Source organism: Mugil cephalus, chromosome 6, assembly GCF_022458985.1.
Source record: "Mugil cephalus isolate CIBA_MC_2020 chromosome 6, CIBA_Mcephalus_1.1, whole genome shotgun sequence".
Taxonomy (NCBI): domain Eukaryota; kingdom Metazoa; phylum Chordata; class Actinopteri; order Mugiliformes; family Mugilidae; genus Mugil; species Mugil cephalus.
The window spans coordinates 22,312,178-22,330,317 of NC_061775.1; the positions used below are offsets into that span (position 1 = coordinate 22,312,178).

General features: G+C 40.9%; 1 protein-coding gene across 17 annotated transcripts in view; it reads right to left on the reverse strand.

Annotated features, from left to right (window-relative positions):
• The window catches only part of sgip1a (SH3GL interacting endocytic adaptor 1a), a 69,449-nt gene extending 52,678 nt beyond the window's left edge, over window positions 1-16,771 (reverse strand). For 13 of the 17 annotated variants that reach the window (XM_047586544.1, XM_047586543.1, XM_047586542.1 and 10 more), the window contains exons 1-4: window positions 15,840-15,978; window positions 12,461-12,585; window positions 6,396-6,538; window positions 2,325-2,369 (exon numbers count right to left, since the gene is read on the reverse strand). In XM_047586544.1, the coding sequence (XP_047442500.1) occupies window positions 2,325-2,369; window positions 6,396-6,447 (97 nt within the window). In that variant the 5' untranslated portion in view covers window positions 6,448-6,538; window positions 12,461-12,585; window positions 15,840-15,978. Of the gene's footprint in view, window positions 1-2,324; window positions 2,370-3,161; window positions 3,412-6,395; window positions 6,539-12,460; window positions 12,586-15,839; window positions 15,979-16,644 lie in introns of those variants that run through there. The other 4 variants (XM_047586532.1, XM_047586539.1, XM_047586551.1 and 1 more) reach the window with 4 other exon arrangements.
• Window positions 16,772-18,140: the final 1,369 nt, after the last annotated feature.

Here is an 18,140-nt window from a genome sequence, read left to right on the forward strand (position 1 = left end):
TACAACCAAAACGCCCCTGTGCCGTCAGATTAGAGGATGTTATGGAATAGCTGACAATAATTACTCATCTGTTCTTAGGAGGACGTTTAATGCATAAAACTTCACTATCACATTAGGAATTAGGAATTCCAAGTTGAAAATGAATGATAATTTTCTGGTGGTAGCAATATGTGGTTATTGTTGCACAGCTGCTCCACAACATTCATTCCTTCTATCGTACTGTGTCTAAAGGAAAGGGGTTCTTATGGTTAATATGAGCACTATTAAGCAATTTCCTTCCACTGTGACTTACTATTGAGTAACCACCCCACCTTTTATACCCAGTGTGTTACTCAGGGACAATCAAGCTTGCCATGGCATCGGGCTTTAAAAAGCAGAGCTAACGAGGATTAGCATCCAATTTTAACACCTGACTGTAATCCTGGCCTCGCACAGTCCACGTTAAGTCTGTGCTAGCCATGCTAATGGGAGGGAAGTGCTTTGCAGATGGTCCATTTTCTTTTCCCCCTTTGCAAATGTTACCTAACAACTTGGCTCGTGAGACATTCAGTCGGTGACAGGACACCGCACATGCAGGGGAGAAGGAATGATAAATTAGCTCGTTATTTTTTCAGTTTAGATGTAAAATTCACAAGTCGGCTTTGATTTTGTATCGTGGTCCAACACTGAGCATACAATGGTATCAGGAGAAGGCTGAAAATATGTAGATATTTTTAAAAGACTGGGTTGATTTTACTTAGCACCACTTTTATGATGGTTAAGAACGCATCTGTTTTTCTGATGTACCCAATCAACTGGCAACTGAATGTATATTACAGCATAGACAGGACTCAGAGCAGTTCATCATTTATATGATGACATGTGTGGCAATCAGTGATGCTGGTGATGATAGCCGTCTTTACAATCTGCTCCATACTATCAGGCCTGGTTTAGCCTTGGCCTTTAGTGATGGAAATACACCACTACCAAGCATCCACGAGGAACACATTATGTATCAGCCCGTTCTGCTGATTAAAATGTCAGTCTGTTTTAGATCTACAGTATACAGACTGCACACAGCATCCGGGTAATCAAAGAAAATCAAACTGATATACATTCAGCAAAGTGAATCTAATCACTAGTCCAACAAATCGACTGCATCATTCTTTACTACTAAGTACTACATATAACCAAGAAAGATATATCCAGAAAAAAGGGGACAAGGACTGGGAAGTGCGTGTAGATGAGAAACACAATTCAGTATTAAGTCAAAATTAGTAGACAGTGAAATTTGAATATGCAAGTATCTGCCCACGTGCTTATGCACAGCACGTGTGCAGGAAGCATTACTATCCACAACAGGCTAATAAATGTCTTCACTGGCACAAGAAACACTGGCATTGAGGTAATTTACCAAATCCTCTGGAATTAACTGGCCTTACCACCATCTTAACTAACATACACTCAACAATATATATATATAATTATTTTTTTTCCTTAGCAGATAAGATTCACAGTTTTTCTACATGTGCTGCCTCACGAACCTTACGTAATTCAAGGTTGATTCAAACGACAGTCAGGTTCTTCTGAGAGTATAAATGACAACATACAGGGTAGAAATAAAAGCCATCTTATGAAACAGATGGATGGAGGGTTTGGTGTGCCAGCTGCAGAGCTGGCCTGCCCCTGATGATGTCATCAATTAAAGGGACATGATACTAAAACAATTGGCATTCTTCTTTTTTTTTTTTTTTAATCACCACGCTTAACCCCACGGAGCTGGATCAGTCCAGTTATGGCTGTGTGCATGCGCTCCCTCAAATAGACATGCAATCCACATGCGGGTGCTGGGTTTAATGTGGTGTGAGCACACAGCAAAGTCATACAGCACGGCGAGCGTGTGCATGTGCATCAGAGCACACTATACAAAGAGAATTTATACAAGTGACCCAGCTGGGCACATAAGCCGCCCTGCACAATAAATCCAAATAATCCTTTACGATGGGAAGCGGGAAAAGGGGGTTGGGGGGGTACTGAGACATATGCACGCACACTCACAAAGGTACACACGCTTCAATTAGCCTCGCCATTGTGCCTCTGTGGTAGACGTTCAGTGGCTGTGCCCTTTTTCTAAGAATAACATAGTCAACAAAACGCATGCACTCAAAATAGCAGTGCAGCTTATGACATCTGAACCTTTTCAAAGACAGACGCACGCACACAAACATACACACTTGCAGCGGCAGATGAAGCACCGTAGGACAAGGACATTAAGGAGGATTACCTTGAAATACAAAAAATAAAGGCAACAGCGTTGTAATAATAAAAAAATATATATATCTTACCTTCCATCATGGTTGCAGATTTGCATTCCTCTATCTCCAAGGAGCCTGAATGATAACAGGAGGCGTTGGGAGGGGGAGAAGAGAAGAAGCTCCCGGTTACAGATATACAGTGGAATTAATGGGCAGCAGAGCAGCTGTGTGCTTGTGGCTAACGCCCTGGCTAACCGTGAGCCTAAAACACCCCCAGACGTCGCCTGTCAGATAGCCCAGGAGGGACAGAGAGATACAGAGAGAGATAGAAAAAGAGAGAGAGAGGACAGAGGAGGGGTAGGGGCCAGGCTAGGCTGTCGATCAGAGCTCGGGCTTAAGCCATGGATGCTGCTCCTGCTTCTGCTCCTGCTCCTGCTGCTCCTACTGCGGCTCTAACCTACACACAGCCGAGGATGCTGAGAGGTGGGGAAAGAGCTAACTGGAGGAAAAAAAAAATAAAAGAGGGTACAGAGAGAGCGAGAGAGAGAGAGAGAAGGGAGGGAGGTGGAGAGACTAAGAGAGAGGGAGTGTGTGTGTGTGTGTTTGAGAGGGGGGTGGTACTGCCGAGGAGCGACAGAGGCAGTGCGCTGAGGTCACAGATGGCCTCAGCCAATCCCTGCAGCTCTTTGTGGAGTCACATGGCTCGCAGGCTGAATCTCCTGACACCACGGCCCAAGAGAACGCTCCATTAGAAACCTCTCTAGCTTGACAAATAACTGTGTGCATACATTGAACGCGCACACATGTGTACACGCCCAACAAGAGGCGCTGAAAAATCAAACAGGCACGTGCAGAGTAAATACGGACGACACACAATTGCGGTAAATACACACACACACACACACACACCCCTCCCCTTCATCCTACCTTATGTCAATGCAGTATACCGAGCCCACTCAGTGGTGAATGACATGAATTATTTGGTCGCGGAGGGAATAATGCTCAGACGTGAGGCAAGCTGACAACCCATGCTGGACGCTATAACAACACACCTCTGCACAAAATATTTGCACCGCTCTGTCCTGCTCAGTGACTATTTCTGTAGTAACTGCTTGTGTGCGCCTGCCCCCGTGTCCCGCCTTCCACTGAGTATCTGTATGCTTTCCCTCTGCTCTCCCCTTTCTCTCGTCCTCCCCCTCCGGTTCCCTCCCACCTTACCCTCACCCTCTCTCTCTCTCTCTCTCTCTCTCTGCCAGCCTGATTCACTCAGCTGCCTCTTTCTGTCTCTGCGCCGTCCCACCGCACTGGGACCGGGATCGATCGGCGTGACGTCAGGACAGAGCAGGCTGCAGCTGCAGCCGGCGAGCAGGAAAGGTCCGATGACGGACCGGCCTCCGGAGAGGGGCGTGTGCTCGCGCTTGTGTGGGTGCACTGATTGACTTTCTGTGAACAGAGTGGAGGCGGCGAGAGGCGGGAATGGATGTTTATGTGGCCAAACTACACAGCATTAGGGGACTGAGTAAGTATAATGATAAATAAAAAAAATTAAACATAATAAGTGTCTGCTGTGCAATATTTTTTGATTGTTGGGTATAGTAGTTTAAAAACAGAGATTTAATATTTTTAATATAAGTTTAAAAATAAACTGGATGATTATGTAATTTTACTTTATTAAATGTGTGCATTTCAAACAGCTTTTTAAAAAAGGTTATTAGTATACATTTGTTTTATATTTTATAAAGTCACACAATTAGACAACATTTAAAACACAAAAGGTTACATAGAAATAATGTTAATAATGAGGGAGAAAAAAAGAAAATTGTATCCATTTAGTTATTTTTGATTTACAGTAATACTTCTATTCAGTGTCTGAAACTGTCACACAATAGTTATTTATAGAGTATTTTTACAAGTAGCAATTCATTGATAAATCTGATCAAAATTGGGAGAAATCTGTAAACACATATATAAAGAACCATTTTTTCATTCTGGTTTTCTTATTTTTCTTGCATACTTCAAAAATCTTCAGATAGACAAATAACAACAAAAGTAATGTTATCACTTACAGCTGTTATAGTCAAATGAAAAATAATAAGTAAAGAAAAAAGTGTCAACAAAGTAGTGAGTTTGAGTAGTAGGCAGGACCTGTGTTGTTGTAGGTCGACATTGCAACATGTGCTTTACATATTGTGTGTCACATCCTATAGTCAATAGTGACTAATTTCCTCCAGAGGGACAAATAAAATAAGTATCTGTTTTTCCATCTACACATGTATTTGTCCAGCTAGAAACAGAGCCAGTCCTGCACCTGACACCTCTCAGATGATGCTTAGGCCCGTGTGACACCGCCTCACCCTCTTCAAATCTTTCTCCATCTCAAAACGTCTTTCTCTTTCTTTGTCGATTTCCCCTTTTTTGCGTTATCTTTATCAAGCCGTCTTCATTCTTCTCGTTCTGCCTGCTCCCTCCTTCCATCCCTCTATTGTTCATAACTGAGCTCCTCTGTTTTAAAAACACCAGATGCCACCAAAGAGAGGGTCCCCAACCTTCAATCAGGCCCCTGGCTTTAACTGCCATCCCCCTCATCCCATCTCCCAACTTGTTTTTCAGCTGTGACACTCCTGCTGTTTCCCCTTCTTGATTATTTCTACTCCCTCTCTTTCTTTTGTATTCATATCCAACTCCTCTTCTGTTTTTTTTTCACATCTCTATTTCCATTCAGTTTCTCTCTTCTCCCCTTGTTTTGCCCAGGCTCATTTGTTTTTCTGTGGGACAAACACCTCTTCTCCTGCACTGCCATCTAGTGTTCACTGCAAATAATGACAGCTGTACGCCATTGTGTTAGGAGGAGGTGCAAATACTGTACTATTTGGTATTCGCTCTACACACTGCAATATCATGAATATACTACAAATATATGTTTAAAAAATAAATATGTTTGTGACTCATCAGAGAATGGACGTGGACCTTCTGAGGGTGTTGTTCTGAGGTGAGTTACTGATCTTGTCCAGGTGGGTGTCTTACTAGCATGCACACAAATTGCTACAAGATGGTTAATATCATTTACTGATCCTGTCAGTGGCTTTAATGTTGGCTATAATGGAAAACTCTGTAGGGAAAGTATAAACGTTACTGGCTACAGACCCCGATGACTTTCTCCTCGCCTATGACTGTCATCTATGTCCACCACATGTCCAGTGTCATAAGTTGTGTTATCACCACTTTCTTGTATTGTCTAATGTCCAGTCTTCTCTTATGTTGGATACAGTGTACAGTGAAGTGGAAACAAATCTCCCTTTTGTGACAAATAATGTCTAAGTCTTTCATAAGATGCCTGTAAAATTGTCCACTGTACTGATATTGCTAATATTGTGTATAACTGGCTGGTTGCTCACAAGACAGTTTCCATTACTCAAATGCTCACAAACAAATAATATAGAGAGACATTTGAACCCAACATTAAAAATATGGCTGAGCCTAGCATTAAAAACAGTGCAGCTAAAAACCAAAGATATTTTTGAGGTGGTTATTTTCAGTATGTCATGTGATGCGAGTCGACACTATTAATACCCTCTGAGCTGGATGCAGATGCTTAAAACATACAAATTGAGAGTAACCTCTCTTTGTTATCACTTAAGGAAAACTGACAACGTTAGCAGTCACGTACAGTAATGTCAGGGGCTTGAGACCATTTAATTGTCTTTGGTCGCTTTGGTTTTACTCCTCTGATCTCTAAGCGGTTGGGAGTCAAATGTAACTACAACACAGATTATTTATGGAGATTAGAGGACACCAAGAGTGAATGTGTCGAGTGTGCAGCTTCAGGGAAATGAGGAGTGTGTTTGAACAGCATGAACATTAGTGTATTAGTCTCTATCCTTCTAGTTTCTAGTGCATTTCATTCACTCTCACTCAGCGACAACATCAGACAATTTGCTGATGTATGATATGAAAGGGTAAACAGCATACAGCATCCACACATTATGGTAATATATCGAAACAGTAAGGTCAAAATAAAAAAGGGAAGGTGAAAGCTACGTTGCCTGAGAAAATATAAAAGGCGAAGAAGCGAAACAGAAGCGTGACCTATACCCCTTGACAATATACATTCACACCGCTGATGAGGTGCTGTGATGCCGAAAAACAAAAAGGCGCTTTTACCTATTGTACCTGCAACGATGCGAAACCAGCCGGTACACAGGTCCTCAGCCATTTACAGCTCACTCCATGGATGCCCAGCTCTCACCTCAGCCGGACCGAAGGATGAGACGGAAGGAGAGAAAACCGAGGACAAAGATGGGTCACTGGAAAACAGAAGGAAGGAGGCGAGGATGAGCGGTATCCGAGGAGAGGAGTAACTAACGGGCTGAGCAACGTGCACGCTGATACCAGCACCGGCGGCGCACAGATGACGGCATGCACACAACCTGTAGAGAATAGTAATGTGGCACAAGAGACTGTGAGTTTAGGTTTGTTCGGCACTGAAGGTCAACATGTCCTTAACTGCAGTACAGGCAGACACACGCACAGACACACTCAATAGTTTTCCCTTAATGTGCACAAATTCTGCTGCACCGAATTAGGATTCCATATAGATGTTAATCATGCAAATTAGCTAATTTTCTTGAATAAATTAGACGTACAAATATATTTAGTATACCAGTATTTCAATAATCCTGAGGTTTTCAACATCCAGAAGAATAACTAAAGATCATGGGTTTGAATATGTCGGGACATATGCACTTCTGATACATGGTTTTGGTCTTTCCTGGTGGGGGACAAGAGCAGTGTTGGTCCATTTCACTGGGGTCAATTACTGTTCGTCTACTAAAACCACAGGGAATTTCAAAATTGTCCATTTTTCCAACTTTGAGGAAGACTCGTTGACCTTTTTTCAGTGCTTCAGTCCATTTGTCAAATTTACTTTCCTGAATCTAACAAGCATTTGAAGCAGCTGCACTTTGCTATGCAGAAACTCAGCGATGGTTCCAAACCATAGTCTATTATATACCAAATGTCTGATTAGATCATATGTTTTTAAATCTAAGATATATTAACAGCGCCACATCCAAAATGTCATCTGGCATCGGCAACTGCAGGGGATATGGAGGAAATTGGGTTACTGAACTCCAAAAACAACAGCCAGAAAGGCTAATGCTACTGGCGCCATCTGCTGTTCACTTAAAGACACTACATTATTTATAATGAAACGTCTTTAAATCTCTGATCAACTTTTACATTTGATTCTTGTATGGTTTGTCACACATAAGCAGGATAACAAAGACAGGCACAGTTAGTAAAAACTACTGAATGAGGGAACCATGTAGGACAAAAAAGTTTTCAATTTTCCATTGTCTAGATTCAGACTGGTTCTCTGCAGCAGGACCCCAGTGTCACCTCTGACAATAACTGATGATACACGTCTAATAATAATTCAAAACTTGCTCCTAACCTCCGGTGACAACACCAGTAATTTTTTTTTTTGCCACATTCAAAAACAGTGCTGCTCATTCTTTGGTACCCATCTCAGGAAGACACACTAAGTGCAAAGTTGTCTCTTTGGCATTAACACAGACGACACTTATTCAGAAATAGACTATAGGCAAGATTGCTTTAATTTCTGCCACACTAAATATACAACCCGGATGGCTGGTAAAGTAAAGTGAGTATGTTCATATAAAAAAGAAAAAGAAGAAGTGAAAAAAGAAAGAATAAATATGCTTATCTTATACACCGAACAGCCACAACATTAAAACCACTGAAAGGAGAAGTAAATAGCATTAACCATCTTGTGACTATGCCCCAATGACACCCCTCCCCTCAACCTTTGGGACTCAAAGGCTCTTGCTAACAAAATGCTGTTACCATACACCACAGGACGCCCTCAGAAGGTCCATGTCCACTCTCTGATGAGTCACAACTGTTTTGGAGGCACAAGGGAGACCTACACAATGTTAGGACATAATGTTATGCCTGATTCTTCTCGTGTTCCCTCTATCCCACCATCTACCTTGCATCTGTCTCTATTTACCACCACACACCAACAAACACCCTTCCCATCCCTCCCTCTGACCTACTTTCCATCCACCTTTCTTTATTCCGTTCGCCTGTGGAGTGCAGTGTTGCTCTGATCAGACATTTCTCTCTCCATCTGTTTGAGCGTCCAAACCTTTTCACATCACGAGCAAAGCCCGCAAGACAATTTCAAACCGGTCATTACCGTTGTTGTACAGTATGAATACAATTAACTCAAGAAAGCCGCGTTTAACAGAGAGATGCTGCTTTAATCTAGAAAGTATGGAACCACGGGGAGTAGAGGATGAAGTACGAGGATGTAATTTCAGGTCCCCGAACAGATGAACATTCATCAAATGTGTTCTACTTTCATCCTTATATCACCCATTAAAAACAGCAATGTTGCACATACTGAACTTTTCCCTTTGTATGAACAAAGTTGGATATTACTAGACTACCAACACTATATATGGTTAGACAGTCAACAATTAATAAATCATTTTCAATTGGTAAATTAACTTGGTAGCAATAGCACCTTTATAAATGTGTTTAATATGAAAAATTGTGATGTGTTCAATACTTATTTTACCCGCTGTATGTAAGATTAGTTAGTTGAGACTTATGTGAATCACCAGCTCACGTCCGTTCAGCCAGGCTGGCTACAGACCCCAAGACAAGTTTAACAACATGAAGACTGATACTACATGGTGTGTCCTGGCTTTTAAATGAGTTATAATAAAAACAGAAAAACATCTGACACCAGTTTAGCAATTCATCTATCTATCTCTTGCCAGCTCCATCAAGGAGAGCAGGACTCTGAAGGTGGCTACAAAGAGAGAGCACGCAAGAGTAGCGGTGTGAAATAAACCAGCAGGAAGACAGAAGGGTGACTATTAAACTTCTAGGAAATAATCATATTTTCTTCCAGAAAACACTGACTCACATGAACAAGTTTTTTATGTGGGATTTATGACTAACTAATAATAAAATCAGGTCCCATTCGGGTCACTGAATGCTTATCAAAGCGATGACACTGAAGTCAATAAAAGGTGGATTTCGGTTTTGTTTCGTTTTGTACTCATGGCCAACACAAGCACACTCTCGTCACCTTTTACCTACCTGGAGTTCACAGCCACAGCTGAGGTATGTCAACACAGTAAGAATTTTACAGATACCGTGCCTCTCAGCACATGCCATCGCCGTCCCGGGATTTTCCCTGGGCTCATGTTGGAATTGTCACGTCTCACTGCCTTGTGCCATTTCCTGCACACGGCCGAAGAAACATCCCCGCAAACTTCCACCCCGCTCCATCTTTCCCCGCCGCTCCAGTGGCCCCGATGAGGGACGATGATTAAGTCATTAAACGTACGGACAAACGCACCACCCCGGCCGATTTAGGCAGGAGCGAGTGCAGTCAAACTAAAACACCATTACGCTCGGAGGCAGACGAAGGCATGCGGGGCGATAAGGCGTGGCGATGGCAGGGTGCCATGTTGGGTGCCTACGTGCCATCCAGCCACTCGTGATGCTCTCCGCCTGTTAGCGGTGCTCGGCCAGACAATCATCACCACAGGCGGGCAGGCGCACATTCACATACACACTACATAAATGTTTTCCGTATAATTAGCATCCACTTCCTAATTACTTGGCGATGCTGAAGAGGCCGACTGCCAGCTCATAGGTAAACTTGCCTTGTTTAGTCTGATGCCGCCGGGGGTGTTATTTTAACTCACAGCTTTAGGTTCTCGGGATTGGAGTTAGTTTAGTTGGTTCGGTTTAGGATTGCGTCATCTGTTCTCTTGGACAAACAGTGCTGCCAAGTCAGGGGAACAATCAGTGGTCAATTAGTTTAGCGCTTGTTAGCAAGTGTTGTCTTCTATGTGCCAAACCGCCGAAGGAGCATTTAACAGAGGGAACGGTCACTTCAGGAATATCCACTCGCGACTCAAAGTCTAAAGCTAAATTACAGCCTTCCCACCGCCTCCCTGCCCTGTAGCATCAGTTTAACGACTGTCAAGCTTGGGTTTTTCTCTGACCCCAAACCCCATCCAGAGTCAACCCACTGTTACGCGCCCCTTCTGAAACCCCAGCACTTCCCTTCAGCCTCAGAACAAGGGGTGGAAAAAGATGAGCTCATTCCCCTGATACTGCACCGGCCCGCTCTGTGGTCTCCCTAATGGTCTCCAGGATGTCAACACCAGTCCAATATGTCCTCCCTCTTACTCACACCAATTACCATTTCCACACAGGGCCCAGGCCTAAATAAACACGGAGCAAACTCGCTATACAATCAGCTTATATCTATAAACAGTGGACCAGTTTGAATTAGGCCACTCCCAAGAGCACCGTACTTTGCTTGGACGGCCAGCCTGAGATGACAGAATGGAGCCAGATGAACTCACTGCATCAGGAATAGCACAGACACGAGTTCTATACTCTCCAATAGCTTCTTTGGATAATTCAAGCACATTATGAACCTGATATGAAACAGATTTAAAACGTTTGGTTTTGGTTTAAGTGCTGAGTACCAAAAAAAAAAGGCCATCAGCTAAATGAGTCCTTTGCTTAAAGCTAGGGTGGAAATTAGAAAAATCACACAAAGCTATGTCAGACAATTCACACAGGAAATAAACAAACCGAAAAAAAAAAAAAAAACAGTCCAAAGGAAAATGCCTACGCTTGCTTACTGGCTCGCTCTAGTCTGGCTGGACACCCACAAGAATGTTGCTAATATGGGTAACGTGTGCACTTGGGTGTACACGCTGTGACGTGCTGATAGGAGCTCAGATAGGCCTCCCAATGACGCATTTCAACGGACCCGTAACTCATGAAGTTACTTAAAATAGAAGCATAGACTAAAAAACTCCCGGATCTAACAGCGCTTCCAAATAAACCGAGAAGCGATAACAGTTCATGAGACCATCTCAAAGACATGATGCAGGAAGTGAATGCTCTTAAATGGTCTGTGGGATTCCTTTTCACCCACTCTAAAGGTTTCCAACTCACTGAAAGTGTGAATCCAGAGAAAACGACACACTCGCCACATTTTCTGAGTCACGGGAGGAAATTAAAGATGGGATGAAGTAGATGGGTAATTTTAAGTTTAAGTATACATATTCAGTTCATTACATAAAAACATACCTCACTAGCGTAAGCGAGTCATGGGATTCCTCCTGAGATTAATCTCCAAAACAGTTCAAGGTTTTGAGATGGCACTGTATTCTTTGAACAAACTCAAAATGATTTACAGAGAACAGATGTAATCCCCAAATAAATTAAAATTAATGTCTGGATTAAAAAAAAAGCCTATTTCAGCATTTGATTGCATTGCTTCTGGTCCACACATACACTAATGTTAATCATGTCACACCGTTTCTCTGATATTAAGCAGCAATTCGCTCCAGCTTTCTGATTATTATTTTAAAAGATGAAAAGTAGATAGAGGGAATGAGGAGGAATGGGGCTGCAGTCACAGTTTCGTGCCCACCTGCCACTAGAAAAGCACCTTGAAGCTGATGTTGCTGAGAGAATGTTTCTCCTCATTGATGTGTCTGTCCTCTGCTAGTGAGGAAGCATACAACTCAGGAAACTCAGATGATATAAAATCAGCTCCTAAAACATCTTCCTCCTTGGGGTTGCCATGGTTACACTGTCACTTTGGTAAGTTAAAAAAGTTGAACGCCAACAGCTGCTGCAAAGAAATGTGCATATTCTCATATTCTTGGTGGCCTCAGTGGGACGTCTACTGATCTGTTTGCATTGAAGACAGTGGAGGGAGCAAATATTTACTCTATATATAACTAATAATTAATCAAGTTCTTCTGTCAACTCTGTGTATGGCTGTGTAAGTCAGCAATATGCTGTTTTGCACATAATTTATCAAGATGCGCGACTGGATATACGGACACACATGTGCATCTTATATAATTTATGTACCAAGGAACATCTACCCAGTGGGTAGAGCGATGCCTCGTTCTGTCTTACTCACTGCTGACTTGTAGAAATTCCTGAGTCAAACACCAAAGCATGCATCCTGCTCTTTTCCACAGCTCACCCACACACTGAGAGCTCCCCCCAAACTCGTCACGCACACTTCTGGTAAATTCTTTGCCTTAAAATAAGGAGCATCAAAAGATGCTCACAGAGACACGACTCGATTAGTGCACTTTACATTTTCACACAACCAAAACACACTTAAAAATTTAACCTACCTCAATGTAGAAATCAAAATTCTTTTATTAACTGATGAAGGAATTTGTTGTCTCTAGATGGTTCTCTCTTTTCTCTCCAGTCGCTTTTAGCAGGCTACTGTTTCACAGCATTTGCCCATTTGGATCTGCAACAAAGAAAAATATTTAACATCAGAATAAACACTTAAATGCATTGGTGACAAGGATGTAGCCATACAGGTATTAAAGGTGTTTTTAGCTGTCAGTAAACAAGTAACGAGCCAGATGAAGGATCCCTGCTCTTGGAATGAGAAATTATAACCCATCTGATGGTTGGTTGGTGCTTTCCTCGAGCATGCACACAGGCCTCCGTGACTGACACTCAGGAAACACTTCCTCCACACAAGCACAAAAGGCTTCCCCCATGAAAAATCTATGGCAGATACTGCATGAATGACTCACTCCTTCTCCAGCAGCAAAAACAACACTTTCTGTATTTAACTATGCCAGTCAGCCACGGTACAGTCATAGCTTAAAGTTTATTTATTTCCTCAAATATTCTGGGAACTTGTCAAAAAAATACACAATAAAACACAATAACTGGCACACTTGATGTTAATTGTCTTTACATTCACAGTTCTTTTTCCTACTTTCAAATAACAAAGACAATTTTAAGACATATTAAGACAGTTTTCTCCAATTATCTACTAAACTGTCTTGTAATACAGTAACACAGTAATGCCTTTATGTGCTGAGCCCATCACTTCATAATGCTGCGTTTAAGGGTTTTCACGGCTCAAAACAGGAAATAGGGATCAGACATTTTCCCAGGCTGAATTCCCAGGCAGAGTACATCCAAAATTGAAACCTTCTTTGTCATTCATCATGCTCAAACTTGGCAATTCTTTCTCTCCCCCACAGCTTTTCCCACATTTCAATAACCTCCACTTGAACTCACACTGCTTCAACACTCGCATGTGCAGTAGGAAAGTGGGATACAATATCCCAAAGAGTTCCAATTAAATTGTTTTGTTTCGAGACATCTGTAACATCTTTAAAGTATTTCAGCACAGTCTTAATTTGTATATCAAAGGTCTTATTTTGGTTTGAATCACTATGTCGTGACAAATTTCCCTCAGGTTTGTTTAGATATTGTGTGATGTGTGGCTGAAGACTGAACATTATGTGCTGAAAATGACTCGGACTCCATTAATCAGACTGCGGTTGATTTTGCTAGGCACACCACGCATACACGATCGAAATGTTGGAATGGGAACCAGCTCCACAACTCAGGTGTAGCTCCACGTGAATCATCATCAAGCAACAACACCTGTGCACAATTTAAATAACAAAATGAAGGGCTGCACTCCAGAATCATTTGGGCATTGACTGGACACCTGCTGATGGGATACACCCGAGCCTATGATATTTTGTTTCAACACTCCCCGGGCATATACACTCCAGTTCTTAGAAAACGTGCTCAATCTAATCTAATTAATCAAACACATTATTAATTTCCCAGACAAATGGTAATTACTGTCCAGTACAGCCAAACTTCAAGATGCAGTCGGCTCAGGCCGATCGACTAGTACGAATCAATGCCCATATTTTTAAGATGCCTTTTAATGTTCAACTTCTTTACACTGCTCATTATAGCTGCTCTCACACTTATTTTATTTAATATGTTCTTCTGTTTTTATCTTGTGTCTGCAAAGTGTCTTTGAGTTCTTGAAACGCACTATATAAATAAAACGTATATTATTATTATTATTATTATTATTATTATTATTATTTCATTTGAGGTTTAAGTACTGTCAGGGGACCCATGTTTTCCAAGGCTCTAATGTCAGTCAAGACTACAGTGGCTTAAATGCCCAAAGGAACTCCATTTTCACAGAAGCCATGATGAGAAATCAGATACAGGCTGCACATTTGGAATTCATTATCGGGGGAAAAAAAAAAAAAAAACGTTGCTTGTATTCACACTCCACGTGTTCTCGTCTCACATAGATCTCAGTTATATGTGAAAACTTGGCTTGCCAAAAGGCCATTGCTACAGTTTCTGCAGTTTGAGTTTGTTGACTGAAAAATACATTTCTTCTTGCTTTCATGACTACTGTGATCTTTTATCTTGAAGTAATTCCCACCTACTAAGCCAACTATCAAATGGGTCAATTCCAAACACTTACCTTTGACTAAAGGATTATAGATAATAGATCTATCACCATTTCTACAAGTTATAACTAAAATGCTCTGCCCCACAATTTCTGGTCAAGTAGCCCAATCCCTGCATGTTCCAGAAATTCACTGACTCAGACATGTATGATAAACAATAAGTCCTGTGACGAATATTAAGAAACAGGGCCAGTTTGCGTATTCATTTCTAGGACATAAGATGCTCTAACCAGAGTCTCCATGGTTACGAGAGCATTATTCAAATCCAAAAATACGCAGGCCAGCTGTAGGGTGGGAAGTATCACCGGTTACTGTAAGTGAAGTCCTGGCTGTTTAACTTACTGCGTCAAGCTATGATATCATTTACCACAACTAGTTGGACTCACTTTCAATTTCTCTGTTTACATATGTTGGGAGGTCAGTGGTTTGTGACTACGCTGGTTAACACGACTTACTCACAGCCAATGTTTTAGGCCTAAATTCAACACAAATGGGTTTCATGCATGTTTTGCCAAGCTTGTTAATTCTCACTTTTGCCTCTATTGGTAGTTATTGCTAAGCCAAATGCCCTAACAAAAGAAAAAAGAAAAAAAAAAAAAAAGGGAAGCGGACATTTTAGTTCCTTACGACCTCTGGTGTGATTTTTGCTGAATTGTTGCTGCCAATCACTGACCCATTAGACCCTTAAAACTAATGATAACTAAATATTCACTGAATGTGTTTTAAGGTAATTATTTGATTTTTTCACTTAAAAAGTGTTTTGTCAACATATTGGCCTTTAAAGGTAAGAGTATTTTAAAGTGGAAAAAAAATATTAATTTAAAATACTTTTACAGCAGAGGACTTTTTTTTGTCATTAGGAACAAATGCGTTAGGATTTTTAAGGAACTCTTAAGGGAGTTACAGTAACTTAACGTTAAGCTAGCTTACTTCTGTGTTTGTAGCAAAGTTTGAGCTGGTATTGCTAAACATTACTTTAACTGGCAGATGAGTCTTGTACAGCATGTGAAATGTAAACCGATAAAAACAAATATCCTCGAAACCATTTAGTCCAAATGATTTTGAAAACAAGACTACAACAACGACGACGATAACAAAAGCGTTGAAGCAGTGTAAGCCTAGCTGAAACACATTTTAAACAGCTAGCTGTTAAATCCGCGGCACTGATGTTAAACGTTAACGTTACATCCGAGTCAAAGTTTGCGGTCGCCCTGAGGTTTTTCCCAAAGACAAAGACGACACTTACAGATATCTGGAAAGTCTCCATGCACTCTTTTTCGCTTTACACTTTAGCCGAAAGCAAACGCTGTGTTGCGCACCACAGAGCACCTGACATGCGGATTACCACATCAAAGATGGCTACCGGAAGTGACATTAGTTGTTCGTCTTGTTCGATGGTTTTATATTTCAAAATTGTATTATACTTATTTAAAAATATTATTCAAAATATTTTTGAATAAATATATGTACGTATATATATATGCTATATTTTAATATCAATGACACAACATTATATTTTTATGTAATGTATCAATATTAGAAAATCATCTTCAAAATAGGTTTTTTGTTTTTTACTTCCGGCTACCGTTAACCGTTTGGAGGATTTAGGGAAACATTTTGCTGTTTCTGACAATGTCTTAAAATACAGTAAAACGGGCAAAAAGTAAAGCTGACAGTAAATTAAACTTAAAAATAAAATGTGAATATTTACATACACACACATAAACTGCTAAACTGGCATAAATGCAGAAGTAGTATTAGTAGTAGTAGTACACCACGTGTATAAAATGTGTGGAGATCGTTTAACTGATTAAGCTGATGTACATAACTGGACATGCTGTAGTCCCAGCGCTCACCCAAAGCCCTTGATTAATAATCAGAGCTTGGAAAGTTATTTCCTCCAGCCAATCATAATATTTTGACATGCAGCTCAATAGAGTTATGTAACAAGAAAGTCCTTCCCTGCTGGCCTGTATTGGATTTTCTGAAAGTGTTTAATTACATTAATTTTAACAGTGTGACATAAGCTTGTCCAAGCATGCAAACCTTACCTCATCCACGTGATGATTCTCTTCCTTTACCAGTTTAGTCCTGGTTTTAGTTTATTGCTTCAGTGCAGTATTTTATGAATGCTGCCTGTGTGACAGCAGGTTAGCCTTCTGTTTTGGTGCAGGTTTGACTGTACCTTGAGGCAATGGGCGTGTTTGTTTTTATGTAGGCAGGCAGGGCAGGGAGAACCTGCTGAGTCCATCTGTAAAATTGTGATCACTGTATTTCTGGGGGGAACAAAAGAGGCTACAGCCTGCTTAGTCCACAAGATAACATGTATGTTGTTGTTTTTTTATTAACTTACTCAGTTTAAAAATGTATTCACATTGATAGGCTGTATATAAATGTAGGAATAGTCTGTTTTAGTGTAGATTCCATTTTATGATACATTTTCAATAAGGCTGGGTTAGTGTGGAACTATATTCCAGTATACAGATGGGGGAGTTGGAGTTTATCCAGCTATCATTGATTCAAAAGAGTGGACGGTCACTTTTGTAGTAAAAATGTTTTTCACAGTTAGATCAGTCAAACAAAGAAGAAACAAAGGACAAAGAACATCCGCAAATGGCTTTTATGAGAAGCTTGAGCATCAGAATATTCAATATGGCTGTCTAAACGATGAAATAGTTTACTGATTATCAGAATTGGGGCTTGTTATTTGTCATTAATGCAACTGTTTGTTTGTTTGTTATTTAGCTTGATATCTGGCCTGGTCTTCACTGACAAATATCATCAGTGAAATCTAATATGGATAAGATAAGTTTAAAAAATAACAACAATATAAACAACAAAACTGTATACCAAACATACCCTGGATTGCAGCATTTGAATAGTCTCCAGAGTGCTGATCCACAGGTGTAGCTGAAGTACATGTTAATATTCAGATGTAATTCACACGTGGTTTATCTGAGTGTGTGTCAGAGTTCATCTGTGTCAGTACGTTTTGTTCAAGACACAACATGTGACTGGTGATGCTATCCCACATAGCAATTTCTAGAGATTGGTTTTCAGTATGCAACTCTGGCCCAGTTGCTGTGGCAACCTGATCGACAGGGAGGACTTGGTCGTCCCTGTGATACAGTGTGAGAGAAAAACCCTGTTCAAATCCAGATACACTGCGTCCTCTGTCTGGGTTTCTCTCCTCTCTTGCTCTCACATCATCTCCGCACGTGCGCTTATTCAGTTACACACACTTGCACAGAACACGTGAACACGCTACCTAATCAATTTGTGGCAGGAACACCAACTATTCATTAGGAAAGCTTAATCCCAGAGAGACAGCTCAATACTCAATAACAGGAACATTATATAAAGTGAAACAAGAAATTCACAAGAGTCTAGTTCAGTTGATTTAGTTGTTTATTTTGGTGAATTCTTGGTTATAGGCTCTTTTGCAATTTCCTTCCCTGCATCTGTTTGCATTAGGATTAGTCCTATCTATCTATCTATCTATCTATCTATCTATCTATCTATCTATCTATCTATCTATCCATCCATC